This window comes from Rhamphochromis longiceps, linkage group LG7 (genome assembly GCF_057381845.1).
Source record: "Rhamphochromis longiceps isolate RC_006_pf linkage group LG7, R_longiceps_female_GT1.1, whole genome shotgun sequence".
Classification (NCBI taxonomy): Eukaryota; Metazoa; Chordata; class Actinopteri; order Cichliformes; family Cichlidae; genus Rhamphochromis; species Rhamphochromis longiceps.
Window position 1 is genome coordinate 45,439,739 of NC_140563.1, and position 19,466 is coordinate 45,459,204.

The 19,466-nt window shown below is 39.4% G+C and overlaps 1 protein-coding gene across 2 annotated transcripts; it reads right to left on the reverse strand.

The window, feature by feature from the left end:
- Positions 1–2,128: 2,128 nt before the first annotated feature.
- tescb (tescalcin b) lies at positions 2,129–7,043 on the reverse strand. 2 transcript variants are annotated; one of them, XM_085411287.1, is made up of 8 exons: positions 6,797–7,043; positions 6,092–6,161; positions 5,886–5,966; positions 5,586–5,725; positions 5,431–5,492; positions 5,068–5,175; positions 4,944–4,991; positions 2,129–2,676 (listed from the first exon to the last, which is right to left on the reverse strand). In XM_085411287.1, the coding sequence occupies exons 1-8, from the start codon at positions 6,858–6,860 to the stop codon at positions 2,599–2,601; spliced, it is 651 nt and encodes a 216-aa protein (XP_085267413.1). In that variant the 5' UTR covers positions 6,861–7,043; the 3' UTR covers positions 2,129–2,598. The 2 variants fall into 2 exon arrangements, with proteins under 2 accessions (XP_085267413.1, XP_085267415.1); XM_085411289.1 differs by lacking the exon at positions 4,944–4,991.
- Between the last annotated feature and the right edge of the window lie 12,423 nt (positions 7,044–19,466).

A 19,466-nucleotide genomic window follows, 5' to 3' on the forward strand; every position in this document is an offset into this window, starting at 1 on the left:
ACAATTAAAAGAATACTTTGCATCTGTACTATGTGGTCAGCATCCATTTAATCATTTTTGTCAGAGACCATCTGAAAAAAAAAAAAGCATGGAGTTTAATACAATACTGGTGCCTACTTCATGGCAACAATCTAAGATAAAGTGATGTTTCTACAATAATAATTCTTCTTCCTTTGCTTCTGACAAGTTAAGATGGAAACAAAAAACATTGCAGCTTGTGATCTGCACAGAATCAGTCCATCCAGAGGGGTTAAAAGAAAATCAGGAAGCTGCTGAGACGCTGACTGCGTGATATCAACTCTGAATGACGCATGTGTTCAAAAGAAGGCTGCATCAGATAGGAAAGATTTCATGAAACTGGCGGGCTGTCTGGCTAGTCACAAGGTGTGGGTGTGTGTGGTTCAGATAATAGTTGTGCACTACATTAATAGTGTGTGCTGTGTATCCTTGTGTGCCTTAAAAAGAAGAAACTGCAGCTACAAAAAGGAAATGTGTAAGTATACACCCTTTGTAAACCCCCCCCAAAAAAAAACCAAAAAAAAAAAAAAAAAACCCACCACACAGATAATGAACAGGTTCTCCAGAGATGTCACCTCTGTACACAGTGACAATAAGGATATATGCTGGAGTGAAGTAATTCTTAGCTAAACTTTCCTCAGGTCACAAGCTGTCGGGAAACTGGAAGTAGAAGGGGGATTCACTCTGGGTCATGAATCAAGTTCCCTCTTATAACTCTGGCTTATTTAAGGCACAAACACAGAGGGTACCTCAGGGCAACAGTCATTCTCCAGTCTACATTGTAGTCAAGTTGTTCCGAAAATATCTCTTGAATCCCCCGATTAACCCACGACTACTGCCTACTGGGTGGAAATCAGTAGTGTCTGTTATTTCACTGACACACAGGTCATGCTCAGCAGACATGGTGACGACAATGTGGGACCACTAAAACACTGAAGCCTTCTTAAATTAGACGTCACCAAACAGAAGCGACAAGTATCATCACAAGTGCAGCTTTGTGAAGTTAAAGGCCAAAGTTGCACAGTGACATATGCTTCTGTGGCAGATCGGTGAATCTACACGAGTAATGATAAAGTTTTATTATCTGAAGCATCTTCTATAGATGAAGACACAAGTTACCACAAGAGAAGCAGGTGCACGGCCATGATCATTTTATATGCTTTGACATGGTTTGACCTGTGGGGGGCAGTATGGACCAGGGGTTCAAGTCATTTAAAGTCATGATGCACCACTGCAAAAAACATTTCTAAGACTAACATCCATTCATGTTAACAAACTAGGGTTGTTTTTTTTTTAAAGGTATTTCAGTTATTTTTCATATTTTAAGCCCTTTTGGTGTTGTGACAGTAGAGCTACAGACACATGGGGAGAAAACAGGATGAGAAAAATCAAAAGAGGTCATTTTTCAGCCACACTTAAAATAGGGATACCTTGGTTATTGTATGTGGTTTATACTGTAAACACTCAGCCACCAGGAAAAATCTGACTTCCTATTTTATGCGTTCCACTTTCCTAAGTTGCCAGCTATTTTTTTTAAAGTCTTGCTTTCTAGGATTGCAAACGTAAGATTTTATTCCCCGATTTTAAGTTCCTCGTTAATGAGTAAAGCTGTAAAATGATGCTTTTGTACATCAGAACGTCACAGTCTCACACGAAGCCCGTTAGCTTACAGACACCAAACAAGGTTTCTCTTTGATCTCTGACTAACCTTGTGTTGTGACGTCTTTTCATCATTAAAGAGAAGTTGCCAAGTATAAGTATCGGAAGGAAATTCTATACCACAGACAAAGCAATTAATGAAAACCATTTCTATGAGTCATCCATTCTCAGGGTACGTTGACTTTTCTGAGAAATCCTGTGATCACTTTAGTTCCAACATTTAATGTAACCAGACTGTTTCCCTCTACAGCCAGTTATCATAAAAGGGAGTAATGACCTCTGCATGACGAAGCAGAATTGACATGAAAAGGGGTTTGACTTAAATGAAATTCACATCATGAATTTCTTCTTAAATGTTAAACCGATTCTGCCGTGAAGCATTTATTCATGCAGAACAGCACTCCCATTTCCTGTTATCAAGTATCCACATCATGAACTGAAGTCAGGACAGTTTCATCGGGTCATTTATTGTGCAAGTACAACATGAAGAGCATGCACCAAGAAGGTTCATGTTTGTGACATTAATAAAAGGCTGTTGTCTTAATAGAGACATATCCAGATACATTTAAAGACAGATCTTTATATCCCTGACTACTGAGACTTATTGATTTATGGCAATAACATTTTTAGATGTTTATCAAGCATCCATACTTGCATGCATAGAGTCATATTGTTGGTTAGCTAGCACTGGATATTTGATTAATATTGCTTTGTCCAACTGCTAGAAGTGCGTAGTAATTATCTCAAGTATTGCTAACAGTCAGATTACTTCAAATACATCCAGCATGTGTATATATATAGTCTTAGGATTTGCATAGTTATTCAAACATGAATAAGGCTTATATTCAGTGCGAGCAATAAACTTAAACAGACAATACAGTGAAAACGTCATTTTGCACCTCATGGTTCAGCATACCGACCTCACTTACACAAAGTTGTCGTGTCCATATTCAAAAAGCGAATGATCATTCTCGATTCAATTTCAAATCTTTCCAGCAACTGCAAAACACAGATTTACATTCAAACCTCAGTTATTTAGTACCAGTTTCCAATTTAAATGCAAACTGATCAGTTAAAAGAAAGTTAAAGCGTACACATATACTCATCAGCCACTTTTTTAAGGCACACCTGATCAAATGCTCGTAATAACTATGGCAGCACCTCGGTGCTTTTAGGCATGTAGATATGGTCTACAGATTGCATGGGTTCACCAAAAACCAGACAAAGGACTGGAAAAGCGTCGCCCGGTCTGATAAGCCTAGATTTTGTCCATGACATTTAGATGGTGAGGTCAAAATTTGGTATCAATAACATGAAGTGCCTCGTACCGACAGCTCAAGCCTCTGATGGTGGAATAATGTTGTTGTGGGTATTTTCTTGGCACATTTTGGTTCCCTTCATCGCAGCTGAGTAACATTTAAGCACCACAGAGCCCCTGAGTATTGTTGCTGACCATATCTACCACGGTGTACCCATCTTTCAGTTCTTTTCAGACTGGTTTCCTGAACGTGACAATAAGTTCACTGTACTCAGATGGCCTGTACAAAGAGTTAAGGCCATCCTTAAGGCAAACCAAACAGAAAACTAGCAAAGTGTACCTAACAAAGTGACCAACGAGTGCATATTGTTTAATAATGTGCATTACAGTGGGGCAAAAAAGTATTTAGTCAGCCACCGATTGTGCAAGTTCCCCCACCTAAAATGATGACAGAGGTCAGTAATTTGCACCAGAGGTACACTTCAACTGTGAGAGACAGAATGTGAAAAAAAAAAAATCCATGAATCCACATGGTAGGATTTGTAAAGAATTTATTCGTAAATCAGGGTGGAAAATAAGTATTTGGTCAATAACAAAAATACAACTCAATACTTTGTAACATAACCTTTGTTGGCAATAACAGAGGTCAAACGTTTACTATAGGTCTTTACCAGGTTTGCACACACACAGTAGCTGGTATTTTGGCCCATTCCTCCATGCAGATCTTCTCGAGAGCAGTGATGTTTTGGGGCTGTCGCCAAGCAACACGGACTTTCAACTCCCGCCACAGATTTTCTATGGGGTTGAGGTCTGGAGACTGGCTAGGCCACTCCAGGACTTTCAAATGCTTCTTACGGAGCCACTCCTTTGTTGTCCGGGCGGTGTGTTTTGGATCATTGTCATGTTGGAAGACCCAGCCTCGTTTCATCTTCAAAGTTCTCACTGATGGAAGGAGGTTTTGGCTCAAAATCTCACGATACATGGCCCCATTCATTCTGTCCTTAACACGGATCAGTCGTCCTGTCCCCTTGGCAGAAAAACAGCCCCATAGCATGATGTTTCCACCCCCATGCTTCACAGTAGGTATGGTGTTCTTGGGATGCAACTCAGTATTCTTCTTCCTCCAAACACGACGAGTTGAGTTTATACCAAAAAGTTCTACTTTGGTTTCATCTGACCACATGACATTCTCCCAATCCTCTGCTGTATCATCCATGTGCTCTCTGGCAAACTTCAGACGGGCCTGGACATGCACTGGCTTCAGCAGCGGAACACGTCTGGCACTGCGGGATTTGATTCCCTGCCGTTGTAGTGTGTTACTGATGGTGACCTTTGTTACTTTGGTCCCAGCTCTCTGCAGGTCATTCACCAGGTCCCCCCGTGTGGTTCTGGGATCTTTGCTCACCGTTCTCATGATCGTTTTGACCCCACGGGATGAGATCTTGCGTGGAGCCCCAGATCGAGGGAGATTATCAGTGGTCTTGTATGTCTTCCATTTTCTGATGATTGCTCCCACAGTTGATTTTTTCACACCAAGCTTCTTGCCTATTGTAGATTCACTCTTCCCAGTCTGGTGCAGGTCTACAATACTTTTCCTGGTGTCCTTCGAAAGCTCTGTGGTCTTGGCCATGGCGGAGTTTGGATTCTGACTGTTTGAGGCTGTGGACAGGTGTCTTTTATACAGATGATGAGTTCAAACAGGTGCCATTCATACAGGTAACGAGTGGGGGACAGAAAAGCTTCTTACAGAAGACGTTACAGGTCTGTGAGAGCCAGAGATTTTCCTTGTTTGAGGTGACCAAATACTTATTTTCCACCCTAATTTACGAATTAATTCTTTACAAATCCTACCATGTGGATTCATGGATTTTTTTTTCACATTCTGTCTCTCACAGTTGAAGTGTACCTCTGGTGCAAATTACTGACCTCTGTCATCATTTTAAGTGGGGGAACTTGCACAATCAGTGGCTGACTAAATACTTTTTTGCCCCACTGTATGTGTACAAACCTTGAGGAAGTGCTCAAATGTGATGCCCTCATAGAATTCATCAGGCTCCTGTGTGCCAGAAAGTGAAGTTGTTGACTTTATCCAGACACCTTAATGTTATCTTGAGATGCTTTAGCTTACATACCATGTGACCCACTGAAATACTGGCCACCTCCAACATGGCTGCATCAGCAATGCATTTGGCTGTTTCCTTCTCCAGTGTCCCACTCCGAGATAACAGCTCCTCCACCACCTGAACAGACGTGAACAACAGCTGAAGTAAGATATCACTTCTGTAATGCTGCAATCGCATCATCCTGTCTGTTACTGGCAGCCAATCAGTTGCGTTGGAGGAAATTGAGCTAATAACCCCAGCACTAGAGTTACATGTAAAACACAAAGATAATTTACTTTTACAGTCAGTATTTTTAAACAGCTTAAAAACTCAGTTGAGAATGATCATAAACTTAAGGTGACTGTGCACGATCATTTCTTCTCCCGAGCTTACATGTCTGTATTCCTCTAGAGTTATTATCCCATCGTTGTCTGTATCGTGCATGTTGAATAAAACTGCAGAAAAACAAACAAACGCAGGTTTGACTTTGTGTCATCTTCAGGTAAAAGTCAAGCAGTCGAGTTCATGCGATCTATACTGAGACGTACATCTCAGTTTCTCTCTCCTGGTCTTTCCACGCTGCTCTTCTGTCATGTGCGCCGATGGCGGCCTAAAATGGGACATGACCACCACGAACTCTTCAAAGCCAATCTCCTGAACTTTTCCCTCGCCATTCTGATGGAAGTTTCTGAAGAAAACAGCAAATCAGATGCTCTCAAATGCACTGACAACAACTGATACATTAAATCTACAATTTCTTCCATCATTTTTCATCCTAAATGTAAGAATTGTTTATGATTTTGAAAAATACAAGTAAAATGATTAAAAGCAATGGTTAATTACTGTACCTTCTGTCAAAAAACGCCTCTATGATCTGTGCGCGGATGGGATTGAACGCTAGGTCGTCGATTTCATTGAAATGATCTCTCCTGAGGGTTTAAAATAGACTTTCAGGAGTAGCTCATTCATAAGAGACACAACCGTAGAATCCTGTAGAGCAGGTTTCCCGCTCCAAAGAATATTTGTTTCAAGAACAAATGAAATATCAGCTTACCGTAGAGTCTCTTCATTGTGACTCAGCTGCTTAAATCTTTTATGCAGAACTCCAATCTGTTCAAATGAAACTGAGAAATAAGACGGAAACTTTAGGACAAACTACCTGTAAAGATTGCACACCAAGATTAAGTTCCACTAAAATGCCAGTTCAGCTGTCCACTTTCAGCTTTCAAAGCAGCTAATTTGGATATTCACGTTTCATGTAAAACAGTTTGGTTTGCCTCTCATCTCTCACACTCACCTGTTTAGAACATACAGGTGAAACCATAAGGTCATTTAGGAAAGTAGAAAACTGGAGTTTCAGCTTTTGGGTGTTTACTGTAAATGGCTGCTGTCAAAGCTTTCAATAGAGTCCGATCTATTATTAACAACACCTCTCTTTGCAAACCGGGTAAAGTTCCACTTCCATTCACTTGCACTTTAAATTATTCATCTGTAATGCACCACAACTACTGGTTTATCTTATACACAGTGATGACTAACAGGTAACTGAATGGAAACACCAAATGTTGAGCATTACGTTGACATGGACGTATTTCCCCTTTAAGACTGCCTTAAAGTAAGAATTAATTAAAATGTTATTTCCGCCGCAGTGAGTTCCTGTTTTTGTTTTGCATTTTTTACGCAGGCTGATTCTACACGTCTGATTGAAAATGAAGCATTTTCAAGTAATGCAAACAACAGCCCGGTGATGACTACTCACAGCCCGTCTTTTCCGCCAGATCACTATATTCTGGCCGTCCAGGTGAGGACTGTAGTGCACCCATTGCTCCAAAAAAGATCTTCCCTGGTCAGCCCGCTTTTAAAGGGAGCACAGAGGAGTCTCACATGAACTCAGAGTGATTCAAAGCGGATTTCGTGCTTCCAGATGATCCATATCCACCTGTGTGTTTCTGTGACAGAGCCTGCTCATCTGACGGCTCTTTTCCCCCTGCGTGCTCGCCAAGCAGGTTTCATCCTCTGCAAACAGCGCATGCCACTTCCGCAACGATCGTCTCGATGACGACACACTCTTAGGAACAACAGGGTGCACTTTAAATGACCAGTTTTACATATTCAGAGGCCGCGTGTGAGGGTTTGCCATGAAGTGCAGAGTAAGAAAAAATAGACAAGTAGCCTTCACATACTGTAGCGATTTTTTAAATATATTTCCAGACAGGCTTTCTTTACTTTTGAATACTACTGTACATCTGCCCTTTGCACAGGTGGATGGATCCACATGTATAAACCCACCTGTTGCAACCAGAGCAGCCCTCAGAACATAGTTGCACACCCAGCCTAATTTTAAATATTTCCATAATCATGAGCATAACATTTATTGTGTTAAACTACCAGCAACATCCCACTTTAGGAACCTGAGTTAATCAGCTCTAGAGAGAAATCTGCTTTAAGTTACTTTCAGGAAAAAGTTTAAAATAACCTACTTCAAACTGGGAGTAAATGGCTGTGTGCACAATTATTAGGCAAGCTGTATTTCTGAGGATTAACTTTACTCTGAACATCTGCATTTCATTTGGTCATTTCAAAATGTTAATTAAAATCCAAAATGGATACCCCATCTCAGTTGTTTATTTTCATTAGTTAAAGTGAGAATAATAAAAACAAACAACTCTGTAGAAAACCCCTGTGATTTGTGTATATAGACTGTTCCACGGACCCCCTCTAACCACTGCTAAGATGGTACATTCCTCCCATCCCTCGTTTGTGTTTGCGCTGGTCCACCTTGATAGCGCTGGTGGAGCTGGGCTGTTGTACTGAACATGTGTAGTGCGTGAATGATAAGTAAGTGCCTTGTATTTGTTTGTTCTATGGTTGTAACTTATCATATACTTAGCTATGTACATTGGGTGATGCTTAGTAGAGTTTTCCAGCTGTTCGTGTAGCCACGAGACACTGTATATTCACGCTGATTTGACCAAAATGGCGCTACCCTTGTGAACTGAGCTGCCCAAAGTAAAGATGGAGTCTATCCCTGTGCAGCAGCCCATTTGTGTCCACCAGGAGGTGGTGTTTAGTCATTTCTGTTCAACCTTTTCTGTATTATTTAGACCAGTTTGGTTGACTTTAATTGTTTGCTAATTGTAATTTCTGTTATTTTACAGAACCACACACACACATATACATATACTCACACGAATTCACTTCTGGAGATGTTTGGATTAAAAGAACCCTAATTATCATTGCTGTGGACCCTCTCTTTCATCATATAAGTCACCTGTGCCTTCTGACCGAGGATAGGAAAATCCTGCTGTAATTTGCCAGTCTATTAAGCACACACATGTCCAGTTCAAACTCTAAATTTACAAATAAATATTTCTGATATTAAAAAAGAATTCAGTGGGGGCTGTTTTAGCTCAGTGGGTGGGCAGGCGACCACATGCCACATGGCCAGAAAGCAGTGGCCCTTTGCTACATGTCTTCTTCGCTATAATAAACCCAAAAATGCAAAAAAAAAAAGAAGCAAAAAAAAAAAAAAAAAAAAAAATAATAATAATAATAATAATAAGAAGAATGATATGATAGATCAACAAACTGATAAGTCCATCTATTGAAAATCAACCTTTTTGTGCCACAGCAGCAACAGCCTCCCAGACACTGTTTAGAGCCGTGTGCTGTGTTCCTTGTGTCTTGTTCAGTGGTGATTGTGTTTTAGCCTTCCTTGTCTTGGCCATATCTGTGAGCACTGAATCTACCACTCCAGGTAGGGTCTAATTCTGGAATATGATAGCTTCACGTTTGATTGTTCTCAAAACTTGGGTGTTTCTTGCAATTCTGTTGACTGTTTGCACCAAAATGTTTGATGGTTCTGTCATTGCACCCCAATATCTTTGCACTTTCAGGAGTGCTGCATCCTTCTAAAAGACTTCTGACATTTGTTGCCATTTTACTGTCAGTTAAATCTTCCTCTTCTTTTTTTTAAGTCCATTTTGTCTGAGAAAAAGAAGCCACCTAATAATTATGCACCCCTTGATATGAGGTGTTGGTCTCCTTAGGCAGTACTCTCCGTCATTGCACAAACACACATCACCTGATGTGCTTAAATCAAATAAGTGTTCATGTTTAGAGTATGAAAGCTTAGAGTATGAAAATATGCATAAAAATTGTCAAAAGATATGTGCAAAATACTCACTTGTCTAATAATTGTGCACAGTGTGTAGACCTGTGACAGCTGGGATAGGCTCCAGCTCCCCACAACCGTGACCAGGAGAAGCGGTCACGAAAATCCAACATCAGGTGATTTTTCTACTGGAATTCCCCTCATGTTCATACAAAACGCTATTCAAAGGATTGGTGGGAGGAATATCAAGGTCTATGCAGGGACATTACACCAACTGGGGTTGCTCAGCTTCTTAAATAACATGGTCCAACTTCTCTGAACAGTTAGTGTCTGTCACAGTTCATGAAAAGGAGTCAGAGGCAGGACACACCTAATACAGTTTCAGAAGGTTTTAATGAGCAACTCGTGATCTCATAACAAAAATAGACAAAAGATCTTGTTTTTAACTGAATGTTCACTGAACACTGGGTCAGAGTTTAGTTGCTATAGCAGTTACGAAGACAGGATTTCTTCAGAAGCAGAATATTCAACTCTAGCTTGTTATTTAATAAAGATAAGTCTTCCGAAATTGTCTCAAAGGCAGAATTTTTATTCAGGTAAGCAGCTAGTTAGTTAACACTGAAACGCCAAGTGTATCATATTTTATTCATGAGTTTTGGAGACCTCTACATCATCAGTGCAATTTTGTTTTTAACCCCGACCCAAATATGTGTTATCGCTTGTTTGAGATTAACAAATCTTGAGCATAAATTAGACAGAAATACCATATTTGCAGAAATGACTCAAAAACTCATATATACAAATTGATCCTTTGACACAGGATCTACTTTAAGTTTGTTTGTTTCCAGAGTGTGCGTGAGAGAGATGGTCAGAACAGTACAAGAGGAAGAGACAGATTCTTGGAAGACTCCTGAGATCTGAACTGGTCTCAAAGAAAAAAAATCATCTGTGCTTTTCACAATGTCATAATGCATTTACGGGGTCATATCATTTTGGTTCAGTCAGTTTCTGTAGCTCTGTAAAGTAACTCAATTACTTGAAACACTTCACAGACATAAACATAGTTTACCTGACAGTAAGTTACTGCCAAACTGATTTAAGCACATGTAGTTAATTACTCGTCAACAATGAATACATGTCAGGCTGACCTGTAGAAATATGTGTTACATGTTTACAGCGGTCACGTCTTTTTCCAGTTTCTTGTAACTGTCTAGTCATGTTGACTTAAAAGGACCAGAACAACCTCTCAATTTAACGCTAGTACCGTAGCCTTCATTTATATTTCACATTACACTTTTTAAATAGAAGCAGAATGATTCCCAAACAGTTTTGGGTTTTTTTCTTTTGCTCTTTAAGGACTTTCTTGTCGATGTTGTTACAAAAACCTGATACCCAGAGTTGACTCTTGATCCTGAGAAGACCAAAAACCACAGAAAAGTTGCTAAATGAACTTTGAGGTGTGGCTTCTGTTTAAAACTGTTGCGTCCTGCGTCAGTTCTAGCCTGGTTGAAATATGTTTACAGTTTGAATTCAGAGCCGAGTGGTGATCGCCACATGTGATGAACCAACTTTGATAACAACGAAAGAGCTGATAATCTGCATCCACTGTCAGATCCAAAAGACTCCCTCCAACACTTCTAATGGTTTCTTTGAACAACACCTGAAACAGAAACAAACATGACTGTATACTTACTGCATTGCATGTCTATAGTACTGTTAGTAGCATGCTACGCAAGAATGTCGTGGATCGAGCCACTCCTATCTGGCAAAACAGCTGCTGTGTGATCTTCCTGTCTGCGGTCATGTTTGAATGTTGCTAACCACAGATCATTCAACAATCAGCAATGATTTCCTGCCCTGTGTGAGTCATTAGAAGAGTGTGAACTCATGCTCAGACATGTAGGGAGTCTTTTTTATGCATCCTTCATAAGAAGCTGGGAGGAGTTCCAGGTTATTACAAGGGCATATCGTTCCATAACCCACATGATCTTGAAGGGCTCAGTCAGTAACTGTGAAGAAACAGAAGTCTTTTGTTTTGTTTCATGGAAGTGTGTTGTGAAAACAATGCAGTACAGTGGAAAAATGCACTTATACATCTGGTTTCTGGCACGCTAGATTTATAATGTATCTGCTTTGATAGAAAAAAAACGTTCATTTTCACATCATCATGACAAGCTGTTGATTAAAAACATGCAGTACTAACATGCACCATGTGGTGGCAGCCTTTTGCTAGCAATGGACTAAACTCTTGATTCCTGTGATTGTGTCCCCCCCCCCCCCCCCCCCCACAATCACTGTAAAGGTTGATTTTATTTATGTATTTTAGCATTAAGTGCATTTATGTCACACAGTGTTTACTCTTTATGTAAATTTGAGGCTTTTTCACTCACTCATATCTTCATATCTTGTCGTTCGCTCTGCATTAAATACACTGACTGCTTTGTTAATCACAGGCTACCGGTTTATTTTCTCTAATGTGTCAGCAAGTTGTTTTGCAGCTGTCAAGCCGTGAACTGTTGCGTCCTCGAGTCATGAACAAAAGCTGTCACTGCTGATGGTGAATCAATGGGCATCAAATGGACAAGAGCAACACAACTGAACTACCTGACAAAAAATATTCTGATATTTCTTGCTGCTAGCCTCTGTGCCACATTGGTCTTTGCTTGTTTTCTGACAGTGATGCAAACTGGAGGTCTCATAAATTCACTACATCTGTATTTCTCACAGCATCAAATGTCATCAAGTGTCTTCACAGTAGGGAAACTTTTAAAATTTTTAAGCCCCTATAAGTTATTAAATTACTGAAGGTATTGAAAGATTGAATGATACCATAGCATGAACACTGGGTATTTATCAGATCCTAGAAAATGTCATCAGCTCCTTGTCAGAGGACTCAAGGCCAAGTGTGTGTGATTCATAAAATGCAAACAACAACAAATGTGCTCAGATTGATCAGTCTGGGGTTGCTAGGAGATCATTTGCTGACTGTATGTATGTGAAGCCACTTGCTACTCTGGTTTATGGCTCAATCTCACTAAAGTAAAAATAAATAAATCTGTGGTTTCTAGGTGATTACACTGGATTTTCTTGCTGTCAAGGACTGATTGCAAGTAGGGTGTTGTGTGCTCAGTAGTTTGATCGCAAGGTGATTGCACAGGTTGGAGGCAACCTGTCTCCAAACAGTCTCTGGTGTAACAGAGCAATTATTTGTCTAACTTATAAACGCAAACAGATTGTGATGCATCTCTTTACAATAAGGGACTCGACTCACCTTGTTGCCACATGTTTGTGTTCTGGTTATATTGCTGCATAAAAACAAGGTTGCCAAATCAGAATCAGAATCAGAATACTTTATTGATCCCTGGGGGAAATTATTTTTTGTTACAGTGCTCCATTATAAACCAACATTAAGACAAGACAGACAATACACTAACTAAGAATAGTACAATATATACATATATATATACATACATACATACATACATAAGTCACTCATAAATAAATAGCTGAAAAAGAAACATGTGTAGTTGTAGCAGCAAACAGTGTGTTAAGTGGATGCGTTGTACAGGGAGATGGCCACAGGCAGGAATGATTTCCTGTGTCGTTCAGTGGTGCTTTTCGGTAATCTCAGTCTCTCACTGAACGAGCTCCTGTGACTGACCAGCATGTCATGGAGTGGGTGGGAGGTGTTATCCAACATTGTCTTTATCTTGGACAGCATCCGCCTCTCCGACACCACCTTGAGGGAGTCCAGCTCCATCCCCACAACATTGCTGGCCTTACGGATTAGTTTATTGAGTCTGTTGGCATCTGCGACCCTCAGCCTGCTCCCCCAGCATGCAACAGCATAGAGGATCGCACTGGCCACAACAGACTCATAGAAAATCCTCAGCATTTTCCTGCATATGTTGAAGGACCTCAGTCGCCTCAAAAAATAGAGACGACCCTTCCTGTAAAGTGCTGTGGTGTTTTTAGCCCAGTCCAGTTTATTGTCAATGTGTACTCCAAGGTATTTATAGTCCTCCAAATACTGCCGATTTTCCACCAAACTGCCTTCCGACAGCAGCTGTGTCACTACTTATGGAGGAATTTCTGTTTCAGACTTTTTTTTTTTGCTGATTTATCACAGTTCTTCCCTGTATTATCACAAACAAATTGAACACAATTGCCAACTTGACCAAACTCAATCACAAACTGATAGCAGACTGACTCTGTCTTACTCCCTTTTGAAGATCGGAGCTAACTGAGTTTCTTTTTCTATAAAAGTGACAATAATTTTGGTTTAGCCATGGTCTCAAACCACCGTTTCCCCTAGTGTGACTGTAGTGTTAAAAAGTTGCTCTATACATGAAGGTTATCATTATTTGTTCTTATAAAATTCAGCTTGTATTAACAGGGTAGGCAGAAAACAGTTTCTCTGTATAACCAGAAGAAGTTAGAAGTTATTTGCCCACAAGTAACCATTCCCATAGTTTTTAAGTCTGTTGATTTAGCTATGGCCTGTTTCAATGAATAGTAATAAAGTCCTTAAAAAACTGAGGTTTAATTCTCTAGTCATCGGTGATGTTTGACAGCTGAGAGTAAAATTGGATGTTAGGAGTTTACCAAGAGAATAAATGAATGTGTTCATTTTGAATGAATGTGTTCATAAATGAATGTGTTCATTTATTCTCCCTGTGCAGGGGAGTTGATGCATCTCATAGTGAACAATCAATCAGGTTTGGAGAACAAACAAAACAATACATTGCTTTTCTTTATCAGTCTCTGCCCTTGAAATTGTCTCACTTGCTGTCTGCTGTGTTTGTGTGTCTTGTAAGTATTACCGAGCACACTACGTTTGATGGCTTGAAATTGATTTGAATAAAGTCGGGGGGGAAGGGGCGGGAAAGCGCGGCCAAGGAGAGAGGGCAGGCTGCTCCTGCTTTGCATGCACGGGGGCTTCTGTGGGAGAAGGAGTTGACAGGGCGCCGCAGTGCTGCTTCCAGCTCTCAGACAACAGCTGCTCAGAAAGAGGAGACGTGCTGAGGGTGATGCGACATGTCTCGCTCTTTTTCCATCTCTCTTCTCACCTGTCTGCCTCTTCCTTTCACCAAACAGACATGCGCCAGACACGCGTGCAACACACTGTCTTCCCGACATTCACACAAATACGTCGTCACGGTCGTGAGATTCATAAGAAATTGGCAGGGTGCCTACACACACACAAAACCCTCAAAATAAACCAGGTACAGCCGAGTTTTGATGGAATATGTTATTTGTTCCTCTCACTTGGACAGGTGCTTATGAAGAAAAATCATCAGCTCTTTAATGGAAATTAAACCGTCCTCCTCAACCGATTACCAATTGCTGCTGATCACAGATATTCAAAATGACAAGCTGTTCAATGAGCATCACAAATCCATGTTTTGTATTTATTTATCTTATTTGGTTACTTGACAGCTTTTGATCATTTCCCACCAGCAAGGAAAGGCAAAACAATTCCCGCGGAGTGATTTTTCCACACAGCACAACACTCTTATCCCTGTTGTCACCTTCCGACCTTGGTCCGTTTTCCACCCTGTGCAGACAAAAGCTCACTAAACATAAAATATTCTTGTGAAATCTTTGGTTGCCTTAAAACAAGAGAAATTAATTTCATGTAATTGAGTACAAGACATTGATATATATGTATAAATAAATGTGTGTGTGTGTGTGTGTGTGTGTGAAGCTGGCTGCACATTGCACATTAATTTAAATGGATGTGAAACAAGAGTGTGTATGCATTTTCTTTCTTTGGGTACCTTTTAATTACTTTCATATCTTTGGAGGTGACCCAGTTCTAAAATCAAAATGGGCTAGTTGGGGTGGGGTGCTGTGAATTGAGTCAGGAATAATTAAAGTATCTCATGAGAAGGATACTAACAGAAAACCCTCCTGTTTCTGTGGCAGGAAACATTCATCGCATTTCTTTTACCAAATCCAAGATTCTGTGTCCAGCGTGGGAATGATAATGCTTCTGTTGCTGCTTTATTACTCCTTCCAGTAAAGCCGGAAAGTAATTTCGTGGCTGTTTTTTGTGTTACTTTGGAATTGATAGCACATAAAAGGACAGAGAGATGTGCTCCCCCCCACCACCTTTTTTTTTTCTTTTTTGCCCTTGGTTTGTCAATAAAGAAAAGGAGCAGGGATTGCAGAGGTGTGGACAGGGCATGCTCTGATCTCCAGACAGAAAGAAATCAATTTCAGAGTACAAGCTGTTCAGAGACAGGCGGAGATGACAGTAAAGTCACACTTGTCCAACGGTAAGGTTGTAGAAGTTTGACAGTAAAGTTTAAGTCATTACTTCTTGATCAAAAAGATTTAAAATAGGAATTGTATCCATCTAACATCTTATCCATCTTAGCACTGAAGCTAATTAGGAATTGAAAACAGAAAATTGAAAAGGATCTTTCTAAGTGAACACAAATGGTCTTTTCCCTCATCTTACTCGGGTCAGAGAGAAGAAACAAGCACTTAAGTGTCTGTTCTGGGTCGTCCACCCAGTTGGTCATGCCTGAGGACACCTCCAAAGCGAACTTGGCATTTTCATTTGTTACCTGAGCCACCTTCATGTGTAGCTCCTCGCAATGCAAAGCAGGACTGGGTTGGCGCTGAGGTTTTTGCAGAACTACTGAGATCTCTTTGAGGAGAACCAGTCACCCGGTGGAGAAAACTCAAACTCATTACGGCTGGTTGTATCTGCAATCTCAGTCTTACTGTCACTTTTCAAAGCTTGTGAACACAGGTGAGCATTTGAATGAAAGCCGACTAATAAATTACATATATTACATTCAAAGCTCAGCGCTCGCCTCACCTCCTCATTCTCATACAAAGCCTGGCAGCAGTGCCCCCTAACTGATCATCAATCTCACAATCCTTTGTACCATAACTCTACAATATTTCACCTGAGCTCCTCCACTTGTGGCAGCTGCTCCTTTCTTGTCTAGAATTTAAAAAAGATGTGTCCTTTATCACATTCAGCTTCATATTTCGCTGTCACTCCAACAAAACCCAAAGGGAAAGATCATCTCCAAAAAGTAGAAAATGCAATTAAAGTGTCAACAAATGCCAAGTGTCCCACATTTGCATTTAATTTGCATTTGTTTGCACTTTTTAAAGAAATGTTTTTAATCTTCTAATTTAATTGTTCCTTTCTACCAACTGTAAAGAAAAAGTTTTCAGCCCTTACCTGTCGCGCTTTCTATAGTTGCAGATTTAGCCCTCAAAGGTTGACTTTGTCGGATGAAGCGACAGCTGTCTGATTTTATCGTGCCTTAGCTATGTTAGATTAAAAACAATAACACGGGTCTTCTTCCCCATTTAAACCTAATCAAATCTTCAGCATCTGACAATCCCCATCACAGAGAGACAGCGGCGCATTATTTACAGAGGAGAGATGCAGTCCTAGTATTGTAAGGAGAATATTAGACCAGACTTTCATTGAAAGAATCGATAAATGCATCACTATTAGCATGCAAACACACTTTTAAACATAAAGATAAACCCAAATGTTGCAGTTATATATTGTGATAAAACACTACCTCACATGTATCTCCAGACTTTCCTTGAAATAGCAGCAAGAAATACGAGTGCTGCATTTATTCTGATACTAATTGTTTCAAATGTGCTATTTGTCTGCACTTATTATTTCTGGGTCACCGTTTACAAAGTGTTTTGGTCTCCTGTGGTAATGTGATTAACTTATATAGGCTAATGTCTTATTTGTCAGTTTAATAAACACCAAGTTCAGCGAATGATATTTACTGCCCTATAAGGAGCAATAAATATTGAGCCCCTGCCTTACTGAAAGGCAAAAGGAGAAGATTTTTAATTTGGATATATCCAGCTTAAACTAGATAAATGAATTAAATTACTACTTATTCTTCCACATACAAAACTGAAAAATGACTCCCAAAAACACTGGTAATTGTGTTATAAGTATTCCTTTTTGTAGCTGCATTGTTTTACCTTGTGTTAGTTTCCATCATATTCCCTCAAAATCTGCACAGCTTTTGATTTTGGCAGAAAAAAGACAGCAGCAGGTTAATCTGCTTTTCACTGGGTTTTAAATGGCAACATATTAGCTGGTTTGCTTAGAAATGAATTTAGGACTTTATCATGATTTGACATAATTAACATTAACACATTTTATGCTACTTTTTTGAACCAAAATAGCAAAACATCATCATCTCAATTGGCTGTGATGCAAAATATTTCCTCAATATTAATATGACAACAAATCAAAATATGCATCAATCAGAATGAATGCTGAGAAAGTAGCATCTTAGATTTCAGTATATGCGCTTGCAGTATGCATATATTTTAATATCAAAAGCAAGGACAGCTGTTCAAGCTCTAAGAGAGAGAATACTGAGTAGATGTGGGCTGTCACAGAGGTGGCGGACTGTATACTGCAGATAAATATGTGATGATTGGATGGAGCGCAGAAACCTGTAATTATAAATTACAGCCAACTCATCTGGATCAGGTTGTACCCTGAGTGTCCTCATTTGAATGCTGATTTTGTTGTGATTTTTATTTTAATGTCCAGATTAGCCTCCTCTGGTTTGAGTTGACCTCCAAAACAAATTCTTGAACTCTTGAAACTTTTGAGGCCGGTTTCCCTAAATAAAAATCAAGAATCACTTGAAGTCTGATTTGTTGACACCATCATAAAAACACACTTCATGTATGGCACTCTAAAATATTTGGGTTTTGATCATTCAGATGACTTTGAAAGAAGAAAGACTTCAGATCTGATCATAAAGACTTACAAGGATGACCAACAGCATTAAAGCCACCTGCCTGATGATGTTCCCTTATGTCAAAAATAAATAACAAGCCAGTGGGATACACGGTCCTGCTGGCCACTGCCTTCAGGCCATGATGTTTCCAGAGGGACTTGCTTGGTCCTGCAAGCAAGGTGGGTAATATGTGTGAAATAACATCCACCAACATACCAGGACACAACAGAATATTGTGTTATTATTGTGTTGTGATAAATAGACCATAAGACCATTTTTCACCTCATTCATCTGTGCTTTTAAAATTTGTGGACCAAAGATCTGTCTAAAGGCTTTAACATCACTCTCTGACACTGTTTATCGCCTGTCTTCATCCTGCAGAAATCCAGCTTGTCAGTCTTGGAATTAAAAACACGCTCTGCATCTAAATAGCATAAATACCAGTGTCGAGACTATGCTGCATTATTTAGATCTTACCAAAGGCACCCCATTGGACACCTCCAGCACCATTAGCTGGAGTGAAAACAAAACAGAGCTGCAGGATCTTAAGCTCAGCACTGAGAACTGCTGTTAGGTGTTGTAGTTGATAGGGTTGTTTACAACACATTATATATATATATATATATATATATATATATATATATATATATATATATATATATATATATATATATATATATATATATATATATATATATATATATATATATGGTGGACAAAAACAAGATATATATATATATATATATATATATATATATATATATATATATATATATATATATATATATATATATATATATATATATATATATATATATATATATATCTTGTTTTTGTCCACCCTTTTATTTTTTGTACTTGCTCCACGAGATAAGCTGTGATTACTTTTTAATCCCCAGCAGAAGAATCTGCTGTTAATTGATTAATTTTCTGAAAATTGCAGCATACAAAGACAATGGTGTTGTAATTATTTATTGGTCTGGTTTCTCTTTGATATTCTAACAAATATAACGCACAAAAACATATTCAAACATGGAATGATCAGTATGAGAGTAATGTCCAGTGAGATCCAGTTTTACCCTCTCCTTTTCTTTTTATCTGACCTCAGAAAGTAACCGCGTACTCATGTAAGCCTCCATCCAAATGCATCATCATAAGCCAAGGTCAACAAACAGTGACAGTTCCTCACAGCCACACCTGTCACTGAATAGACGCTATTTATCTGTATTTTTGCAGGAATGTAAACTGAAAGGTGCGGTATGAAAAACCTGACAGAAAAAACAGTTGTCAGTTCACATAAAACATCTAAAATTAAAACGCTTCATCATTTTGACATCAATATTTATTTAAATGGGGAATATTTTTCAGATCATGAATCATCAGGGTAATTTATTCTTTGCCGTTACTAAAGCAGATTCGACCGAGGTTTATTGTCTGTCTTTTTCCGGCAGAATTCCAGCATGTGGGAATTCCTCGGAGCAGTCAGGAGGAGCTTCAAAAGCGCTTTGCCCATTAGGGTATTCAGCTGGTTTCATCTTTGTCTTCCTCTTGCT